This window comes from Stegostoma tigrinum, chromosome 8 (assembly GCF_030684315.1).
Source record: "Stegostoma tigrinum isolate sSteTig4 chromosome 8, sSteTig4.hap1, whole genome shotgun sequence".
Lineage (NCBI taxonomy): Eukaryota > Metazoa > Chordata > Chondrichthyes > Orectolobiformes > Stegostomatidae > Stegostoma > Stegostoma tigrinum.
Genome location: NC_081361.1, coordinates 52,248,889 through 52,265,675, shown reverse-complemented (window position 1 = coordinate 52,265,675; position 16,787 = coordinate 52,248,889). Strand labels below are relative to the sequence as shown.

The window sequence follows — 16,787 nt, the reverse complement described above, 5'->3', positions numbered from 1 at the left end:
CATCTATAGTTGTGAATCTGTTGTCTTATGATACTTGATGCTTTCTTTATGTCATTTTTGCAAGCACTTTTCAGAAGGGATATAAGCATTAAAGCTAGATATTCCATTTAGTAACTGTTGCTGCTTGTATTTTATAGTCTGTGTTTTCAATGTTACTAACACATTTTGCAGTGACTCTTGTATCTTGTCCTTGTTGAGCTCATTGCTAATGCTTACTATTTTTTGCATTCAGTGTACCTAAGTATGTTTTGGTTTTCTGCTAGTCTTGTGTGGCTACATCATGGTCTCAAACAGACAGCAAGGAAAGCGCAAGAATTTGGATGAGCCCTGTTGCCCACAGCCAGCAAAATCGCAGCATTTGAATAGACATACACACTCTTTCAAATCAACAGAGTGTCTGTTGCTAAGCTTAATTCGCAAAGACCTTTCCGAAGAAAATAACCCTTTGTTGGAAATAGAACAGCTACGTGAGGAAATGGAATACACATCTGAGCAAAATATCAATCAAACTGTGCACAGCCTTCAAAAAGGATGTGTTAGACATCTAAACCAGAATGTAAAAAACTACAGAAAATCTGTTGTCAAAGAGCACCAAACAGGAGGCAGCTGTCATAATCTTACTAATTTAACGAATGATCAATTACAACATTCTTCCATCCAGTCTAGATGCTACTCAGTAGGAAACATGAATTTTTCAAGTGGCGATATATTGCACAAACCGCACTGTCACTCTGATTTAAGTGAAGCAAAACTTCAAAATGGACACAAAAAGTCCCATAGTCAGGTCACGCGATCCCTTGTGAAGAGTAGACCAAGAGCAGAGTCAATGTCAAATCTCTATTTGGAGCATGGCAGACGACAAATTTCCAACTCGACTTGTAGGTGTAGTTCAGTGTGGACCTTGGCTGAATTTGGTAAAGAGCCTTGGACTAATTGTACAAATCATGAATTACTGGGCGAGTCGAGCAATGCCTCCAGCCAAAACCTAGTTTATGGTCAGGACCAGCAAAATCAAAATGTACAGTCATGGAGTTTGCACCACTTCTCTGAAATGAGCTCTGAGTTAAACACAGCCAGTAAAAATAAAATGTTCAAAGAGAAAGGCAACCACTTTAATATAAATGCTCCAGTTGCTGAAGTCACTATGAAACCTGATTCTTCGGCTGAACTAGGATTCAGACAACCAAGCACATACAGTTTTGCTACTGCAGTGGACGGTGAATATCCAGCTATAAATGGCCTTCTTATGTCCCACTGTAACAAACATGCTGTGGATGGATCTGGACATGCTTCAACTGGTGGTCATTCAACATTTTCCGGATATTTAAACAGAACTCAAAGTAAGATAAATATTGCATGCATTGGTGTTTGTCATGGCTTGCATATTTTTGTTTGTCTATTTGGGCAAAAGATAAGTTAAACACAACTAAATTTGTAAAATTTAATGAAAATGTTTTATTAGCTATAAATGGAAGATTTGAACAATGGGTACTGCTGCAATTTTATTAAATAATTGGGTTGTGAAGATTGAGTCCTGTTGATTTTGTTACTGCTGGTATTGTTGATTAGTGGTTTAGTATTAGCTACAGCCCCCAAATTATTATTGTATTCTGGCTCGTTAGAGGGAGATTGGATGCTTCTGAATTAAGTATTTAATAATATTCTTTGACAATATTGTTTAAAAACTTTCTTATCTAGTGTTTCTTTCCTAATTTTGACTGCGTGCACAATTTTAGCTTTGGAAGAAGTTAGCTGTATGTTTTTTTTATCAAATGTAAGCGTTTTAATGTTTATGCATTAAATGAAGATCAGAAAAAATGTTGTCAAACCTGATTAATGCCCTTATGATAGGTTTGCTGCAACCTCAGCTGGAACAGATTGCCATAGAAGCCCTTCAGATCTGTTGTCTCTTCTTGCCTCCACCTAATCGTAGAAAACTGCAACTACTTATGCGCATGATATCTCGCATCAGTCAGAATGTTGATATGCCACAACTTCATGAAGCTATGGGAACAAGAATGTTGGTATGTGGCAACCTTCATTGTATTCACTTGATATAATATGCCATCCATTGCCATGCTGAATCTACATGATTCCTGATTCTTTTCAAATGAGCCAAATGGTGACACTATGAGGAGTATGTGGTAAAGCCTGAGTTTCTACTGGTTCCAGTGAATAACAGCTGATTTTCAGTGATGACCTGATTAATTAGAGGCCTTTGGGGGCCCTGGGACAGCTTGCTGGAAGGCTGTGACCTAAGTGTCAAAAATCAATACAATTCTTAAATTAACATACTGGTATGCAGAGGTGAGGCTGTTCTAAGAAGCCCAATGAGCTTCCAGACTAGTACATTATTTGTGTGCAAATGAAACATAACCCATTGCTTTCGAGTCTGCCTCTCTGATAAAATTGGACCAGCTCCCTGTCTTTTCCTTAAGTGTACTAGAGCAAGTGTCTGCCAGGTGGTTATGTGAGGTCAGAAAACGGAACCATAACTGAATAAATAGAAGGAAAGGATTGGGTTAAATGGCTGGTGTTTAGGGGTGCTAGCTAAAGGGGTTTGGAAGAAGAGTTGGGTGTTTTCAAAGTACTAAAGTTTTCACTTCATGTATTATGCACTTGTGAGAAATTTTCATCCAATCAAGAGATAGTAGAAATCCAATTGTTCTCTAAACTGTTTCAAGTCGCCCTTGTCAAAGTTATTCTAAAATCCTCTCTCTTTTTTTTCCAGCATAAATTTCAATTTATGATCCACCCACAAGTAGAATTGGTCTTTCTTTAATTGCAACCTCAATTTTCCTTTCTCTCATTGTTCTATTTTGCAATTATCTTTTTTGTAACAATGGACATTGGCACTGCTAAGAATGGAACACTTGTTTACATTCCTTATGAGAACACTAAATCAGCCTGAACATATGTTCATGAATACTTTTGGGTCTGGTCACTCCGTACCTGCATGTAGCACTACCGTATGACCACCAATGTCTGAATCAAATAGCCTGATGATTCTCATTGTGTAGACATAATTGTAAAGAATGATCATTTGAGTGATAAACAGGTGAGCTGACATTCTAATCTTAAATTTGTCTGCAGCGGGGGGTGAAATAAAAGCTCTTCGGTAAAAAAGAGAAAATGAAAGATAAGAATTGGCATGCTATTCTTTTATTGCATATCTTGGTTTCCTTAATAGGTGATTCAGACCTTTTCGCGTTGTATACTACGTTGTGAAAAAGAAGCTGACCTTGATGAATTACTAGGCACACGACTTGTCTCCTTTATATTGGACCACCATCAGGAAATTCTGCAGGTACCACCTTATTTGCAGAATGCTGTCCACAGCCACATCAGTCATCTCCAAAGTGTCCAGGTATATATGCATCTATTGGTAATTATTTTGTAAGGATGTGCCAGTGAATGCCTCAACTTTATACAGCACAGGAGTGATGTGAATCTTAGTCCAATGTACTTCCAGCATTTTGAGTTAGTGTATTAATTTTATATTTTCTTATTTTTCAGATTACATATTCCTGCACGAACATGAATGCTGAGGTTCCAATGTATACATTCTGTCAACAGATAAGCACCAGAGAATTTGAAGCGCAAAAGGTTTCTGTGTCTCAGATGGCCATAGCTGAGTTGCTGGAAAATATTATAGAAGACAAAAAGATGTCCATTAAAGACAAGAGGAAAAAACTTAAACAAGTAGGCAAAGGAGCTACCTCTGTGTTGTGACTTTGTTTGTTTGTCTGTCTGTCTGCTTTTGGTGAGCAAAGATGATTGTACAAATAGTCTAAGCCGATTTAAGGAAACTGTACCATCCTTTGGATACAAAGTTCCTTAGACTCCATCTGAATATGTCAATTTAACTGTTCTCTTACATAAATGCATCAAATCATCTCTGCAAGATAACGCTCTAATTTTAAATTTATTCAGCTTTGATTTCAGAATTATTTTAAATTATGTTTGCATAACAGAACCAATCTAAAGCAAATGGGGCTCTGTAATTCCTTTCCTCTTTGCACGTGTGGATTCCACCAATTACAACTTGGGCAACTCAGGGTACTGAGAATTCCTATGTTGGTAACTTGAAAACAGATACAGTACATTACTGATTATTCTTATTCATTGTCTAAATATCAGTTTACAAAGGTTCGTTGCCATGTCGTCTTTCAAGAAATTTTTAATTGTTTGTGCTATTGAAGGAAACTGGCCATTTTGGCCCATTTTATCTAGAATGATTGATTTTTTTTTTTGTTTTTGTTACCCTCAAATGTCTTGTGATTGTTCTGACCTTTATCAATCTATTCTTTTCCTCCTCGTGTACTTTACCTTGCCTTTCCTTAACTGCCTCTCTGGTTCTGGCACAGCTATTCCTTTCAGTGGCACATTTAATCTTTCCATCATATTTCGAGTACAGTAGATTTTCCTAGTTATCCATTGAATTTTAGTGACTTACAATTATGTTCTCCAGTTCTGCTCGCCGCAAAAAGTGGAGGCTTTTTCTGTCTACCGTATCAAACCATTTCACAATGAAAACATAAATAGAAGCAGGAATAGACCATACAACCCTTTGAGCCTGCTTTGCTATTCTTAAAAGATATGGCTGATCTTTTGCTTTTCGCTTTACTTCTCTCTCAATTTCCTGTATCCCTTGTCCATGTTTTGAACTAGGGCTGTAATGAAGTCAAGAGGTGAATGCCTACGTGGCAGAACTAAGACACAACATTAGTATTTCATTTATTACTACATAACTGCATCTTGATAATGTGGTCAATGACACGTTCCAAAACTTTGCACCTGTCTCCATTCAACAATAATTCGCTAAAATTGGATTTGTCCTGCATTTTTTTAAAAGCGCATTCCTGGACAATTTTCTATTTTGTCAAATATATGCTAGCGTTCAAGCTGAATTCCTAATTCAGCATGATTTGAACACAATTCTGTAGTGCCATTACCAGGATATTGTCAGGGCACATAGCATTTGCAGTATTCAATAAATCAGCTATTTCTTGATGTCACATGGCATGAATTCAAATGGCTGAATACTGGCATTTGTGAAGCTGACAATGTTATGGGGAAGCAGAGATGACTAGACCATTCAGCATTTTCTTTTTACTGAAGATTGTTTTAAATGTTTCAGACTTGTCTTTTACTGTGCTCCTCCTTTACCTAAGGATGGGGGTAGTTTGTGGACCCACTGCTACTTCTGGTTAATTGATCACTATTCGTGACTGGACATGGCAGGAATTGAACTTTATTTGAAATTTTGTCATGGGATTCCTTAGCTTTTGTCTGTCACTTCCTGCTTCTGCTGGTGAACATTTTTGTGTGCTTGTTGCTGTCCTGGGCAGGGTCTTCTGCACTCTTCCTTGTACCAGGCTTGATCTCTTGGATTCATAAGACCACAAGACATAGGAGTGCAAGTAAGGCCATTCAGCCCATCAAGTCCACTCCCCCATTTAAATCATGGCTGATCGGCATTTCAACACCACTTCCCCACACTCTCCCTGTAGCCCTTGATTCCTTGTGAGATCAAGAATTTGTCGATCTCTGCCTTGAAGGCATCCAACGTCCCGGCCTCCGCTGCACTCTGCGGCAATGAATTCCACAAGCCCACCACACTCTGGCTGAAGAAATGTCATCTCATTTCAGTTTTAAATTTACCCCCTCTAATTTTAAGGCTGTGCCCACGGGTCCTTGCCTCCCCGCCTAACGTATCATCGGCAAACTTCGCCAGAATGCCCCCAGTCCCTTCATTCAGATCATTAATATATAAGGTGAACAGCTGTGGCCCCAACACTGAACCCTGCGGGACACCGCTCGTCACCGTGATAATGATTATGTGAAAGATATGCCAGGCCATGAGGAAAAATACAATTCCACTATCCCTGAAGGCACACAGAGCCTCAAGGATGCCAGGTGCTGAGATGAAAGATCTATTCAAAATCTCTTTCCTTTAAATGGTGTTAATTGCATACAACAAGATAAAGGGTATCAAAGTAAACTACTGAGCATGTTAGAAATCTGAACTAAAAGCAGAAAGTGTTGGAGAAACTTAATATATCTGGCACCATGTGTGGAGAGATAAAAAGTTAATATTACAAGTCCAATATGGCTCTTCAAACTGAAGTGTTTACTCCTCATGGATACAGGACTTCACGAGAGCTGTGTAATTGTCACTGCTATATTGTCATGGTCCACTGCATCTTTCTCAGTAGATTGACAGCAAGGTCTAGTAGGTTTGTTTTGGTATTATCTCACTGCAGGCCTGTCTGGTAGATATACTCTTTTAATGGCTATTACCTTGGACAGTAGTGATGCAGATGAGCCACCCTTGACATGGATAATGGACCTATCCATTCAGTTCTCTGCTTATGCCACCTTTTTGGTGCTCCCTCCAAGTCATATTGAATGTGGATGAATACCAGTTCATTAGCTGAGGGAGGGCAATAGTTAACAAGGAAATATTCATACCTTGCTGTATTAATTCCATTAGGTCAGAAGTGAGAATATTTGCAGCTTTCAATTCAGAATTCTTTGGTTACGAGCACATTCCATTCCTGATATGCAGCAGGATTTGAATTATATTCTGGCTTGAACTGATGTGTGGCACAGATGTTGCTTGCCACTTGATTGTCAAGCAATAGATATCTCTTTAAGAGATAACCTTATTACCTTGCCTTAACATTCAATGGTATTACCAAAGCTTAATCCCCATCCTTAACATTTTGATTTGCCAATATACCAGAAATTTAACTTAGTCTAGAATGCAGAGATTACATGGTGTGAAGCTGGATGAACACAGCAGGCCAAGCAGCATCAGAGGAGCAGGAAGGCTTGACGTTTCGAGTTGGGACCCTTCTTCAGATTTGACTTTTTATTAATCAATAGACTTGCAAGCAAGGTTAGAGCTCATGGCATAAAAGTTACTGTAGCATCATGGATTCAAAATTGGCTGAGTGATAGACAAATGGTTGAATGGATTTTGGGTTTCAGGGAGATTTTATGGCGGAGTTCCCAGATATTAATGTTGGGACCCTTACTTTTCTTGGTGTAAAGTCCATGTTCCAGAACATGGAGTAAAAGGCACAATTTAAAAATTTGATATGAAACTTGGAAGCATTGTAAACTGGAATGAGCATAGTGTCAATGTTCTTAATTGCTACAGGTTGGTGTGGGCAGAGCGATGACAAGCGAAATTCAATGTGCAAGTGACATTTTTTATTTGAACATGGATTGTGATCTCAGATTACACACCATGAAGTGATTGATTTTATTTAAATTAGTTTCTAACTTGTCACTATTTTTAACACATTTTCCTTTTATCTTCCTTGCCATTGATCAAGGATGAGGACCCATGACAGCTGGAACATCCCAAGTCCAGTCAAAAGCTCCTCTCCAGTTGCTCAGGTGTCCTTTATTTTTGTAAATAGACAATAACACATTTCTGCACTGCTGGCTATTGCTGCAGAGGATTTTGTCACTTCCCTTAATTATTGAATTCCTATGACAACAATATTTCTAGTCTGTTCCTTCCTCTGCACTTTTGGCTTTTTTTGCCCCAACATATCCCAGTCTTGCATGATGTTAGCATTCTTGGTATCCTTCCCGCAGTGTTCATTTCAGTTGAATGTATTGTAACTGTTGGGTTGCACTAGTTCTGGAATGGGGGTGTGGGGTCCTTCTTCTGAAGTTCTTTGATTATCCCTTATACTCCTGACGTGCAGAAATAGGAAAGTTTGAATGCACTGTGTTTTCCTCCAAGATGTCACTACTTGGGAGAAACTGTCATTTTCGCTTGTATTCTAATAAATCCATCATCATTGGCTGCAGTACTCCAGTTGGGGCATACCACTGCTGTATGAAGGTCATAAATAACAGGAAGAGAAACAGAAGTTGCTGGAAAAGCTCAGCAGGTCTGGCAGCATCTGTGAAGAAAAAATCAGAGTTAATGTTTCAGGTCTGGTGACCCTTTGTCAGAACTGCCTTGCTTTCTGCAGTATACCTCTATACTCAGAAAGCCAAAGATCTTGTGCCTTTTTAACAGCCTTCTAAAATTATCCTGCCTCCTTCAATAATCTGACAAATACAGAAAAAAATTGAGTCAATCCAAATTTCTAATTTTAGAATAGATGCTTTTCATTTATGAAGTACTTTACTCAGCATCTAATGCAAAGTCTATGTTGAAGCACTTTTTGTGTAAGCCTGAAAATGAGTTTCCTTTGTATGGAGGCAATGTTCCCTTAATCCTACTTGCCATGGATAATATGTAATAGCTTTGACTCAAACTTTTAAGTTATCTTCATGAAATGGTTTGCTGTCTTATGAAAAATCCTGCCATATTTCTCCTCCATCGACTAAAATAGAAAAGAAATTGGGCAGGATGTAAAATTGGTAGTCAACCTGTTCCTACCCAACAAGAATATTCAACATTGAATCTTTTGTCTAGTTTATAATAGAACATGTGTATTGCTGCACCAGAGAGAGTCATCTGACAGTGAATATATTGGTGTGATTTGAATATTGTTACTTTTAGGGGTTTCTCATCACCTTTTGTATGTTCAGTTGATGTGTCAGTAATTTTCAGATAGTTTAAGTTTCGATATGATGCATGTTTAATAAGATAAGGAATGTAACCGTGCCAGTGGGGATGGTTCTCTGGTGGTGTGGAATATCTTGGTCTCGTTTAAAGTTGTTGGGGGCAGCATCCAACTCTTTGGAAAAGGATGTGGGGGAACTCCTCCCTTAGTCTTCATTTTTCCCCTTCTGGACAATCTTGCATCTCTCTGGTGAAGACTTCTCAGTGAAGACCGATCTTTGCGGACTGCCCAATAACTGCTGCCTGCAAGGTCTGCTTGATGAAAAGTGCCCGCTGAGGTACTCCATTCTGCCCCTAGATCTGCTTCATTCTTGGTTACTGCATGGCTTTACCAGTGCAAACTTCTCTTCTGTCACTTCCTCTGCCCCGGTGGTCTTCCTCCTGTCCTGCGTATTACTCCCTGAGCCTAACACTTATTGTTAATCATACATCTAGGGGCTGATAGCTTGCGGTGTCAATCAGTTATATGATCCCTTTTCTGCCAATGGCCATGGGACAGCCACTCCATGATGTCGAATGACCAGTGTCCCCTTGCCTTCATCTGAAAGTTAGTTTACCTTTTTTCTAAGAAAAAAATGCTAACTTTTGCAAATAATACACTGAAATAGGGCTCATTTTGGCACCAGCTAAATCACAGATGCTAGTTCAATGACATTGTGACATCTGTTTTTATATGCTTGAATTTTGGAAAATTAAGTATTGCTGTTAGTAGCTGTTAAATGAAACCTCATCCTACACATTTAAAAACTAGGCAATTTCATCTTTTTAAGGGGTGCCAATATTAAGTGCTAGTACAATATGTTTATGCTGATGTTAAATTTTCCTACGTTGGGAAAAATCTTATTCAAATGTTTGTTAACAAGAAATAACTTGGTTTAATTGAAATATTTACTAATTCTCTTTCTGCTTCAGTTCCAAAGAGAATATCCGGAAATCTATCAAAATCGCTTCCCCACAACTGACAGTGAAGCCAAGCTCTTCCAGGATAAACCCAAGATCAAGCAACCAATGTTAATTACAATGAAGAAGCCACTTAAAAGCCTTCAGAAAATGCAGAAACTGAGATACTGAATTAAAAGATCACATTTTATTGATATTTGTACAAATCTTCAAATCTTTCATGATCTTGCTCCATCAAGTGAAACTTTCAGGAAAGGTTTCCTAGGAGTCACCTGTTTTTAGAAACAAAGGGTAGGGCTTAAACGCTGTGTATACTGTAATGTATATACTGTCTCCATTGTACCTGGTGTGGCTACCTCTACATTGGGGAAACTAAGCGGAGGCTTGGGGACCGCTTTGCAGAACACCTCCGCTTGGTTCGCAATAAACAACTGCACCTCCCTGTCCCGAACCATTTTAACTCCCCCTCCCATTCCTCAGACGACATGTCCATCATGGGCCTTCTACAGTGCCGCAATGATGCCACCCGAAGGTTGCAGGAACAGCAACTCATATTCCGCTTGGGAACCCTGCAGCCCAATGGTATCAATGTGAACTTCACAAGCTTCAAAATCACCCCCCCCCCCCCCCCACTGCATCCCAAAACCAGCCCAGCCTGTCTCTGCCTCCCTAACCTATTCTTCCTCTCACCCATCCATTCTTCCCACCTCAAGCCGCACCTCCATTTCCTACCTACTAACCTCACCCCGCCCTCTTGACCTGCCCATCTTCCCTGGACTGACCTGTCCCCTCCCTACCTCCCCACCTATACTCTCCTCTCCACCTATCTTCTTTTCTCTCCATCTTCAGTCCACCTCCCATTCCCTCCCTATTTATTCCAGAACCCTCTCTGAAGAAGGGTCTAGGCCCGAAACGTCAGCTTTTGTGCTCCTGAGATGCTGCTTGGCCTGCTGTGTTCATCCAGCTCCACACTTTGTTATCTTGAATTCTCCAGCAACTGCAGTTCCCATTATCACTGATACAATTCCTTTGAGTACTGTGTTCTTTTGTCAGAGAAGTTTTTTTTTAATTGTTATTGGCCTTCTGATTTATATACTAGTTTACCCAGGTCGCACAAGGGGCATTAAAGAGCCAGAATGTTGTGTATGAAATGCATCTCTTCAATTGTCCCCTTGCTTGCTCAATTTATTGAGTGTGGAATTAAGAATAAAGATTGTACTCCTGATTGTGAAGTCAACTTTGCGTTACAAGTAACTATAGTTGACATTCAATGAACAGGAGTTGCTTCTTGGTTAAATGTAGGCTAAAAAGAACATGTAAAGCTTACGATCAAATGTGTATGGCATGTGTTCATATATGCTTTGTGCATGTCTTGTATCCTAATCATGAAATCTTTAGAAAATGTATTTCCTGTTATTTATATATTTATATAATCTTAAAGTCTATTTACAGCATATGAAAATAGATTCTAGATTAAATTGGACTCCACATTTTATTTTGCAGTCTTAGGTTCAAAATTGTGCATAATCTTTAAAATTAATCTATAAATATTATAAACTGAGCTGTTGCAAAATATATGTAATTTAGCCATGATTGCTTATTAAGTCATGTTGGTATGCTCTATATTTATCAGGGAACATGCATACTTTTCACTTTTTTTCCATCTTTTTGTGGAGCAGAATATTTTCCTTGTACAGATAGGATTCAACGATATATCAAATAAAGAAAACTATCTAATTCAATTTAGTTCTGCTTATTTAAAATTTCATCATATAAATGTAAATGTAATTGTCATACCTCCATTGTACAACATATTTTTAGAACTTAAAACAATATTACTCAGCACTTCTAAGATATCATCTCTTTCATTTAAATTTAAAAGTATTGTGATCAAGGTTACAATTTTGCAGGAACTGGATGAGTCAAATTTTGTGGGATTCTGGGATTTTTAGTGATGCTTAAGAGATCAGTTGATTTCTGTCTGTTTTAAGATTACACTGATGGTTTCCAGTGTCTGAATAAATACATGTATTCACTACATAATTCCTGCAATTATGCCATTTCAGGGAATGAACTCAATTCATTGTCCCTGGTGAAGGTCTTAAGCATGTGATTAGATTTGTAATTTTTTATTTGAAAAAGCTGCTTAACAGGAAGAAGCTCCTGCTGATGACAAAAATGACAATGTGAGACAGAAGTTGGACATTAGCAATTGCTAATCTTTTTAGGCATGCAAATTTGAAGTTTGAGCCAGTATATTTGAGTTAAATGGAGGGCCTGCCTATGCCTTTTCTGAAGCCTAATAGTGGGGACATTGACAAAGTGTATTGTTGCTACTCTGACATTAAGTGCAGTCATTTCTGCAAATATGATCATACATTATTGAAGGTACAGGTAGTCTTTGACTTAATGTGGTAATTGTGTTCCTGAAAATCGCAATGTTATCCAACACACGTATTGTATAAAAGCCTATGTTGAGGTTGTGTTCACAGAATGTTAAACAATAACCACCCTGAATCACTTCCTACAGCAATCTGGAAAATGTTTCTGCGGCTTCAACATCAGTTTGAACTGCTTCACAAGACATCTTGAGAGACCTATGTTGCACAATATTCTTATTCTCCACGACTGGTGTGGAAAAGTTTCACATTGCAATCTTTTTACGTTTTTCAAGTTCTCATACAGGGTCCTGTGTAAGAACATGTTGAGGTGGGGGAAACGAGATATGTAGTAAACTACTTCACCTTCATTCCAAACTCTCAATGGGAGCAAACATTCTGTTCATCTCTGTCCGAAAAGGCTGACCACTAATTTCGAAGCAGTCACCCCTAGCTCTGGACTGACTCACAAGAGGAAATATTTTTTCCCCATGTCCCCTCGTCAAGAACCATCAGTCTCTTATGCATTTCGTAGTCGTCACCCATAACGCTTTTACACTCTCTAATGTAAGCAAGCTTAACTTATCTGCATAAGACAGCAGACTCATGCCAGTTATTAATCTCAACCTGCTGTGAACCACCTACAATGCATGTTATTATTTTCCTTAAAAAGGGAAGTAATAACTGTATGCAGAACTCAAGATACGGTCTCACCAATGCCTTGGATGACTGAAGAATAACATCCTTGTATGCCTAATACCTCTTGTAATAAATGAATACAATCCCATTAGCCTTTTTGTTTTCATGCTGTATCTGCAGTCTAATGTGATTCATGCAGTAAAATGTTCTTATTCAAAAAGGAGGGGGCAAATGTGTAAGACAACAAAATGTGAGGCTGGATGAACACAGCAGGCCAAGCAGCATCTCAGGAGCACAAAAGCTGACGTTTTGGGCCTAGGACATTTTGTTGTCTTGGATTCTCCAGCATCTGCAGTTCCCATTATATCTGGCAAATGTGTAAGTACAGGTTAGCTGGCCTAACACTCATAATTTGAAAAATTTTAGGATCCATTATGAAGCATGATAGTGGAATATTTGGAAAAATACCATATTAATGAGCCCAGTAAGCATGGCTTAAAGAAGGAAAAACATGACAGGCAAATTTGGTAGAATTATGCAAAGTAGGAACAAGCAGGACAGATAAAGGGGGATCAGTAGATTTAAGATATTTGGGTTTCCAAAAGGTGTTTGATAAGGTACAATCCCTCAGGCTACTAAATAGGATAAGAGCCCCTGTATTGACAATACTATATTAGCACGGTTAGAGGTTTGTCTAGTTAATAGAAGATAACGTTGGAATAATGGGAACATTTTTAATTGGTGATCTGTGACTAGTAGTGTGCAAAAAGAATCAGTGCTTGTTTCAAAATTATCTAAAATTATTAATGACTTAGTGACTGTATGCTCGCTTCTATAATCTAAGATAGTATCTGATAGCATCATTGGTAATGGGGAAGAAAAATGGAGTATTAGCCTATATTTCAAATCAATTAGAGTACTAGAAAGGAGACCTTGCCAGACCACATCCACACCCAGAATAGTCCATGGACAGTTTTAGTCTCCTTATGTCAGGCATGATATATGATATTGGAGGCAATCCAGAGAAGGTTCATTAGGTTGATTCTGGGTATAGTGGGCTTTTTTTCTTGTAATGAGGAGAGGTTGAATAGGATGTTCTCACTGGAGTTTGGAAGAATGAGATGAAACGTATTGAAGATTTTTAGGGGAATTGGCAGAGTAGGTGAAGAAAGGTTTCTTTCCCTTTATGGGACAGTCTAGAACCAGGGGACGTAATTTTAGAGTAAGGGGTCACTCGTTGAACAACATCACATTTTCCCACACTATACTCCATCTTACAATTTTTGCCCATTTGTTACTTTGCAAGTTCCTTATGTTGTCTTCATGACATAGTTCTTGTTTACCTTCATGCTATCTGCAAATTTAGTACTATGCCTTCACACCCATTATCTAAGTCAGAGATGTAAATTGTGTAAAGTTGAGGACCCTGTCATCACATGCCACATTCACTATTTTCTGGCACCTAGCCTATCTTTTTTCCATGCTTCTAAGTGCATTTAATTTTCCTTTGTGGTACCTTATCAAATGTATTCTGGACATCCTAGTGTAGTATGTCTACAGACTGTCCTTCTCTATAGCCTTCGATGAACATCAAAAAGTTAAATGTTTTCCCTTTTCTGAAGCCATGCCGATATTCCTGATCACCTTTTCTACGTGTGCTAGATTGTGCAACACCTATTGGCTCCTCTATTAAAATTTTGATCTGGGGCCAAGAAAAATGCTCAGCTTTGAACACTACAGAAGGCATTACTTGAAGGGCATCTTGTATTTGGAAGTAACGTGATAGAGATCAAAAACTGTGTAATTGAAAGAAACTTGAATCACTTCTCAGTCTTTTCCAGTGGATTTTTTTTTTGCTTCTGTGCAGCAGAAATCTCTAAAGGTAAACTGTAATTCCCCAGTGTAATCCCTACTGTAATTTCTAATCTGTTGCTTGGAAAGGTACAATCCCAGAGATTGTTAATTTAATTCTGCAGGGAACGCATAGATAAAATACTGCTGCAGATCTTTGTTTTTACGTATGACTTGAGGTAAAAGAATTGTTTGTTTTCAGCTATTTAGTTTGGGATTAATTACACTGGATAAGAGGCTTAGGATAGATGTTGATAGTTTAATATGTTGCGTACTTTCGTAGTAGTTACTATGAAGCATGTGGGTAAGCTTTAGTTAGAAAGCAGTCCATTACATAACACTAATAAAAATTCCAATGATTTGATAAATTACAATGCCTGTGCTTATTAACTGGGCAATGGTAACAAATTATAAAATAACTATTATTTACCTATGTTTGAAAGACTGAGTGATCTAACTTGAAGTTGACCATTTTTAATGCCAGCATTCATTTGCTACTTCAGGCACTTACTCATTTTGAAACTTTTGTAAAAGTTCTGAAATAAGAACAGAAAAGGCTGGGAATACTGAGCATTACTGGCAACATCAATGGAGAGTGAGAGAGAGAGAGAAGCAGAGCTCATTCTGTTGTATTCTGTCTCTGTTAAACGTGGTGTTATAGATGATTGAAAATAGGGCCAACATTTTTCAGAATGCCCAAAGGTGCTTAAAAATCAATAAGTTGCTTTTATATTTCACTGACTGTTACATAATTAAATGCAATAGCAAACAAAATAGATAAACAGTTAATCTGTTTTTATGATCAAGTTTGTTATGGTGAAGTGAAAACAGGAAACTGGCAGAACTTCCCGCTCTTCAAATAGCGCATCCACAGTATGAATGAATGATTTTTTTTGGTGTGTTTTACAGTGAAATACTACAAATAAGAATAAGAGAAAATAAAAACATATAGCTTCAAGACAAGCTCATCTACTCCTGCTGAAGATGCCAAAAGAGGCTTTTGAAGAGGCTCAGAACCATCACCACCTTGCTAGGTCAATAACATTAAAGTTGCAAATCCTCAAGCGCCATCATTCGCTGCTGGGCCGATTCACCTTCATCACTGGAGTGCCTAGCACGGGCAACGTCTGAGATTACTCCTGCCGCTGCTTCACTGCTGCTAGCGCCGGAACCAGCCAACGACGAAGCCACTGATCGTCCAGGTGCCATCTTTCACCACTGGGCCTAACACTCTCGTACATCCAAGCTACACTCACTCTCTGCCCCCATGCTGAGCTTGCTCTCCTTCACTGTCTCACGACTGCCACTGACACACATGCTCACAAGGTGGGACCTACTCTACTCCTGCTGAAGACGCCAAAAGAGGCTTTTGAAGAGGGGGAAAAAATGAAAAAGAGCAAAAAGAAAAATGCAAAAGTGGAAAGTGTAATAAAACAAAAAGCAGATGGAAGTGGATGAACCCAGAACCAGAAGCTCAAATGCAGCACTGCTACTCCATGGCCATCTTGCCCAAAGTAATACTTCCATCAAAAAGCAGCATCTTTGATAATGCAGCACAATATCAACATTAAGCTGAGGTATCAGCCTGGATTATGTGCTGAAATCCTAGTGCGCTTTTTGCATCGATGAATTGCTGACCTGTAGATTAGAAAGTTCCAACCAAGGCTGACACTTCAATTTGCCGTACGTGTAGACCTTCCCTTATCTTGGCATGATGGATCAGTTCTAATCAATTTGAATTATTTTGAGAATTGGTTTTGCTCCTGTAAATTGAGACCAAATTTGAGGAGAATCAGTCCACAAACTTTTTTTAAAACAGGACAAATTTAAAAATAATCTATTGCCTCTTTTTCATAAATAGGGAATAAAAACCTCTTCCTGTGCCATTATAAATCAATTTATTCACTATGTATTGTGCTGCTGTCTGCCTGAAGTCTCATTGTTGCCAGTGTGCTTACATTAACATCCCTCAGCTTGGCACGTATTGCTACTGTTGGAAAATAGAACATAGTCTTTTAAAGGGGTCCAGCCAAGTGCTCTTGTCTCATGAGTGTTTTCTGTTCTTCTTTTAAATTTGTTCTAAAGTATGTTCCACTTCACTGAATTTTTGTACTACCTGCTATCTCACACGCACAGCCACTTCTGAATTTCATCCCCAGATAACATTTTTTATTTCAATATTTTCTCTAAGTAGGAGTGGCTATCACTGCTCCAACAAATGTACTTTGTGTTATGCTAATCTGATTGTGGTTAAGGAAGAAACTTCACAGTGTCTTGTAAATAAACAAAATAAAACTTCTGGATTTGCAAGTTGAAAGCAGCTATTGTTTTCCTCAGACTCTCTAATTGGCCAAAATATCTGTTTAAACCTCTTAAGTTCACAATGTGACTAAGCATTGCTCTATATAATTCTTGTGAAA

At 38.5% G+C, this 16,787-nt stretch overlaps 1 protein-coding gene across 2 annotated transcripts in view; it reads left to right on the top strand.

The window, feature by feature from the left end:
* The window catches only part of LOC125456465 (DEP domain-containing protein 1A-like), a 31,851-nt gene extending 21,741 nt beyond the window's left edge, over positions 1–10,110 (top strand). The window contains exons 8-12 of one of the 2 annotated variants that reach the window (XM_048539584.2): positions 264–1,340; positions 1,852–2,024; positions 3,191–3,367; positions 3,517–3,702; positions 9,512–10,110. In XM_048539584.2, coding sequence (XP_048395541.1) covers positions 264–1,340; positions 1,852–2,024; positions 3,191–3,367; positions 3,517–3,702; positions 9,512–9,670 — 1,772 coding nt within the window. In that variant the 3' untranslated portion in view covers positions 9,671–10,110. The remainder of the gene's footprint in view (positions 1–263; positions 1,341–1,851; positions 2,025–3,190; positions 3,368–3,516; positions 3,703–9,511) is intronic. The other variant, XM_048539585.2, reaches the window with a different exon arrangement.
* Positions 10,111–16,787: the final 6,677 nt, after the last annotated feature.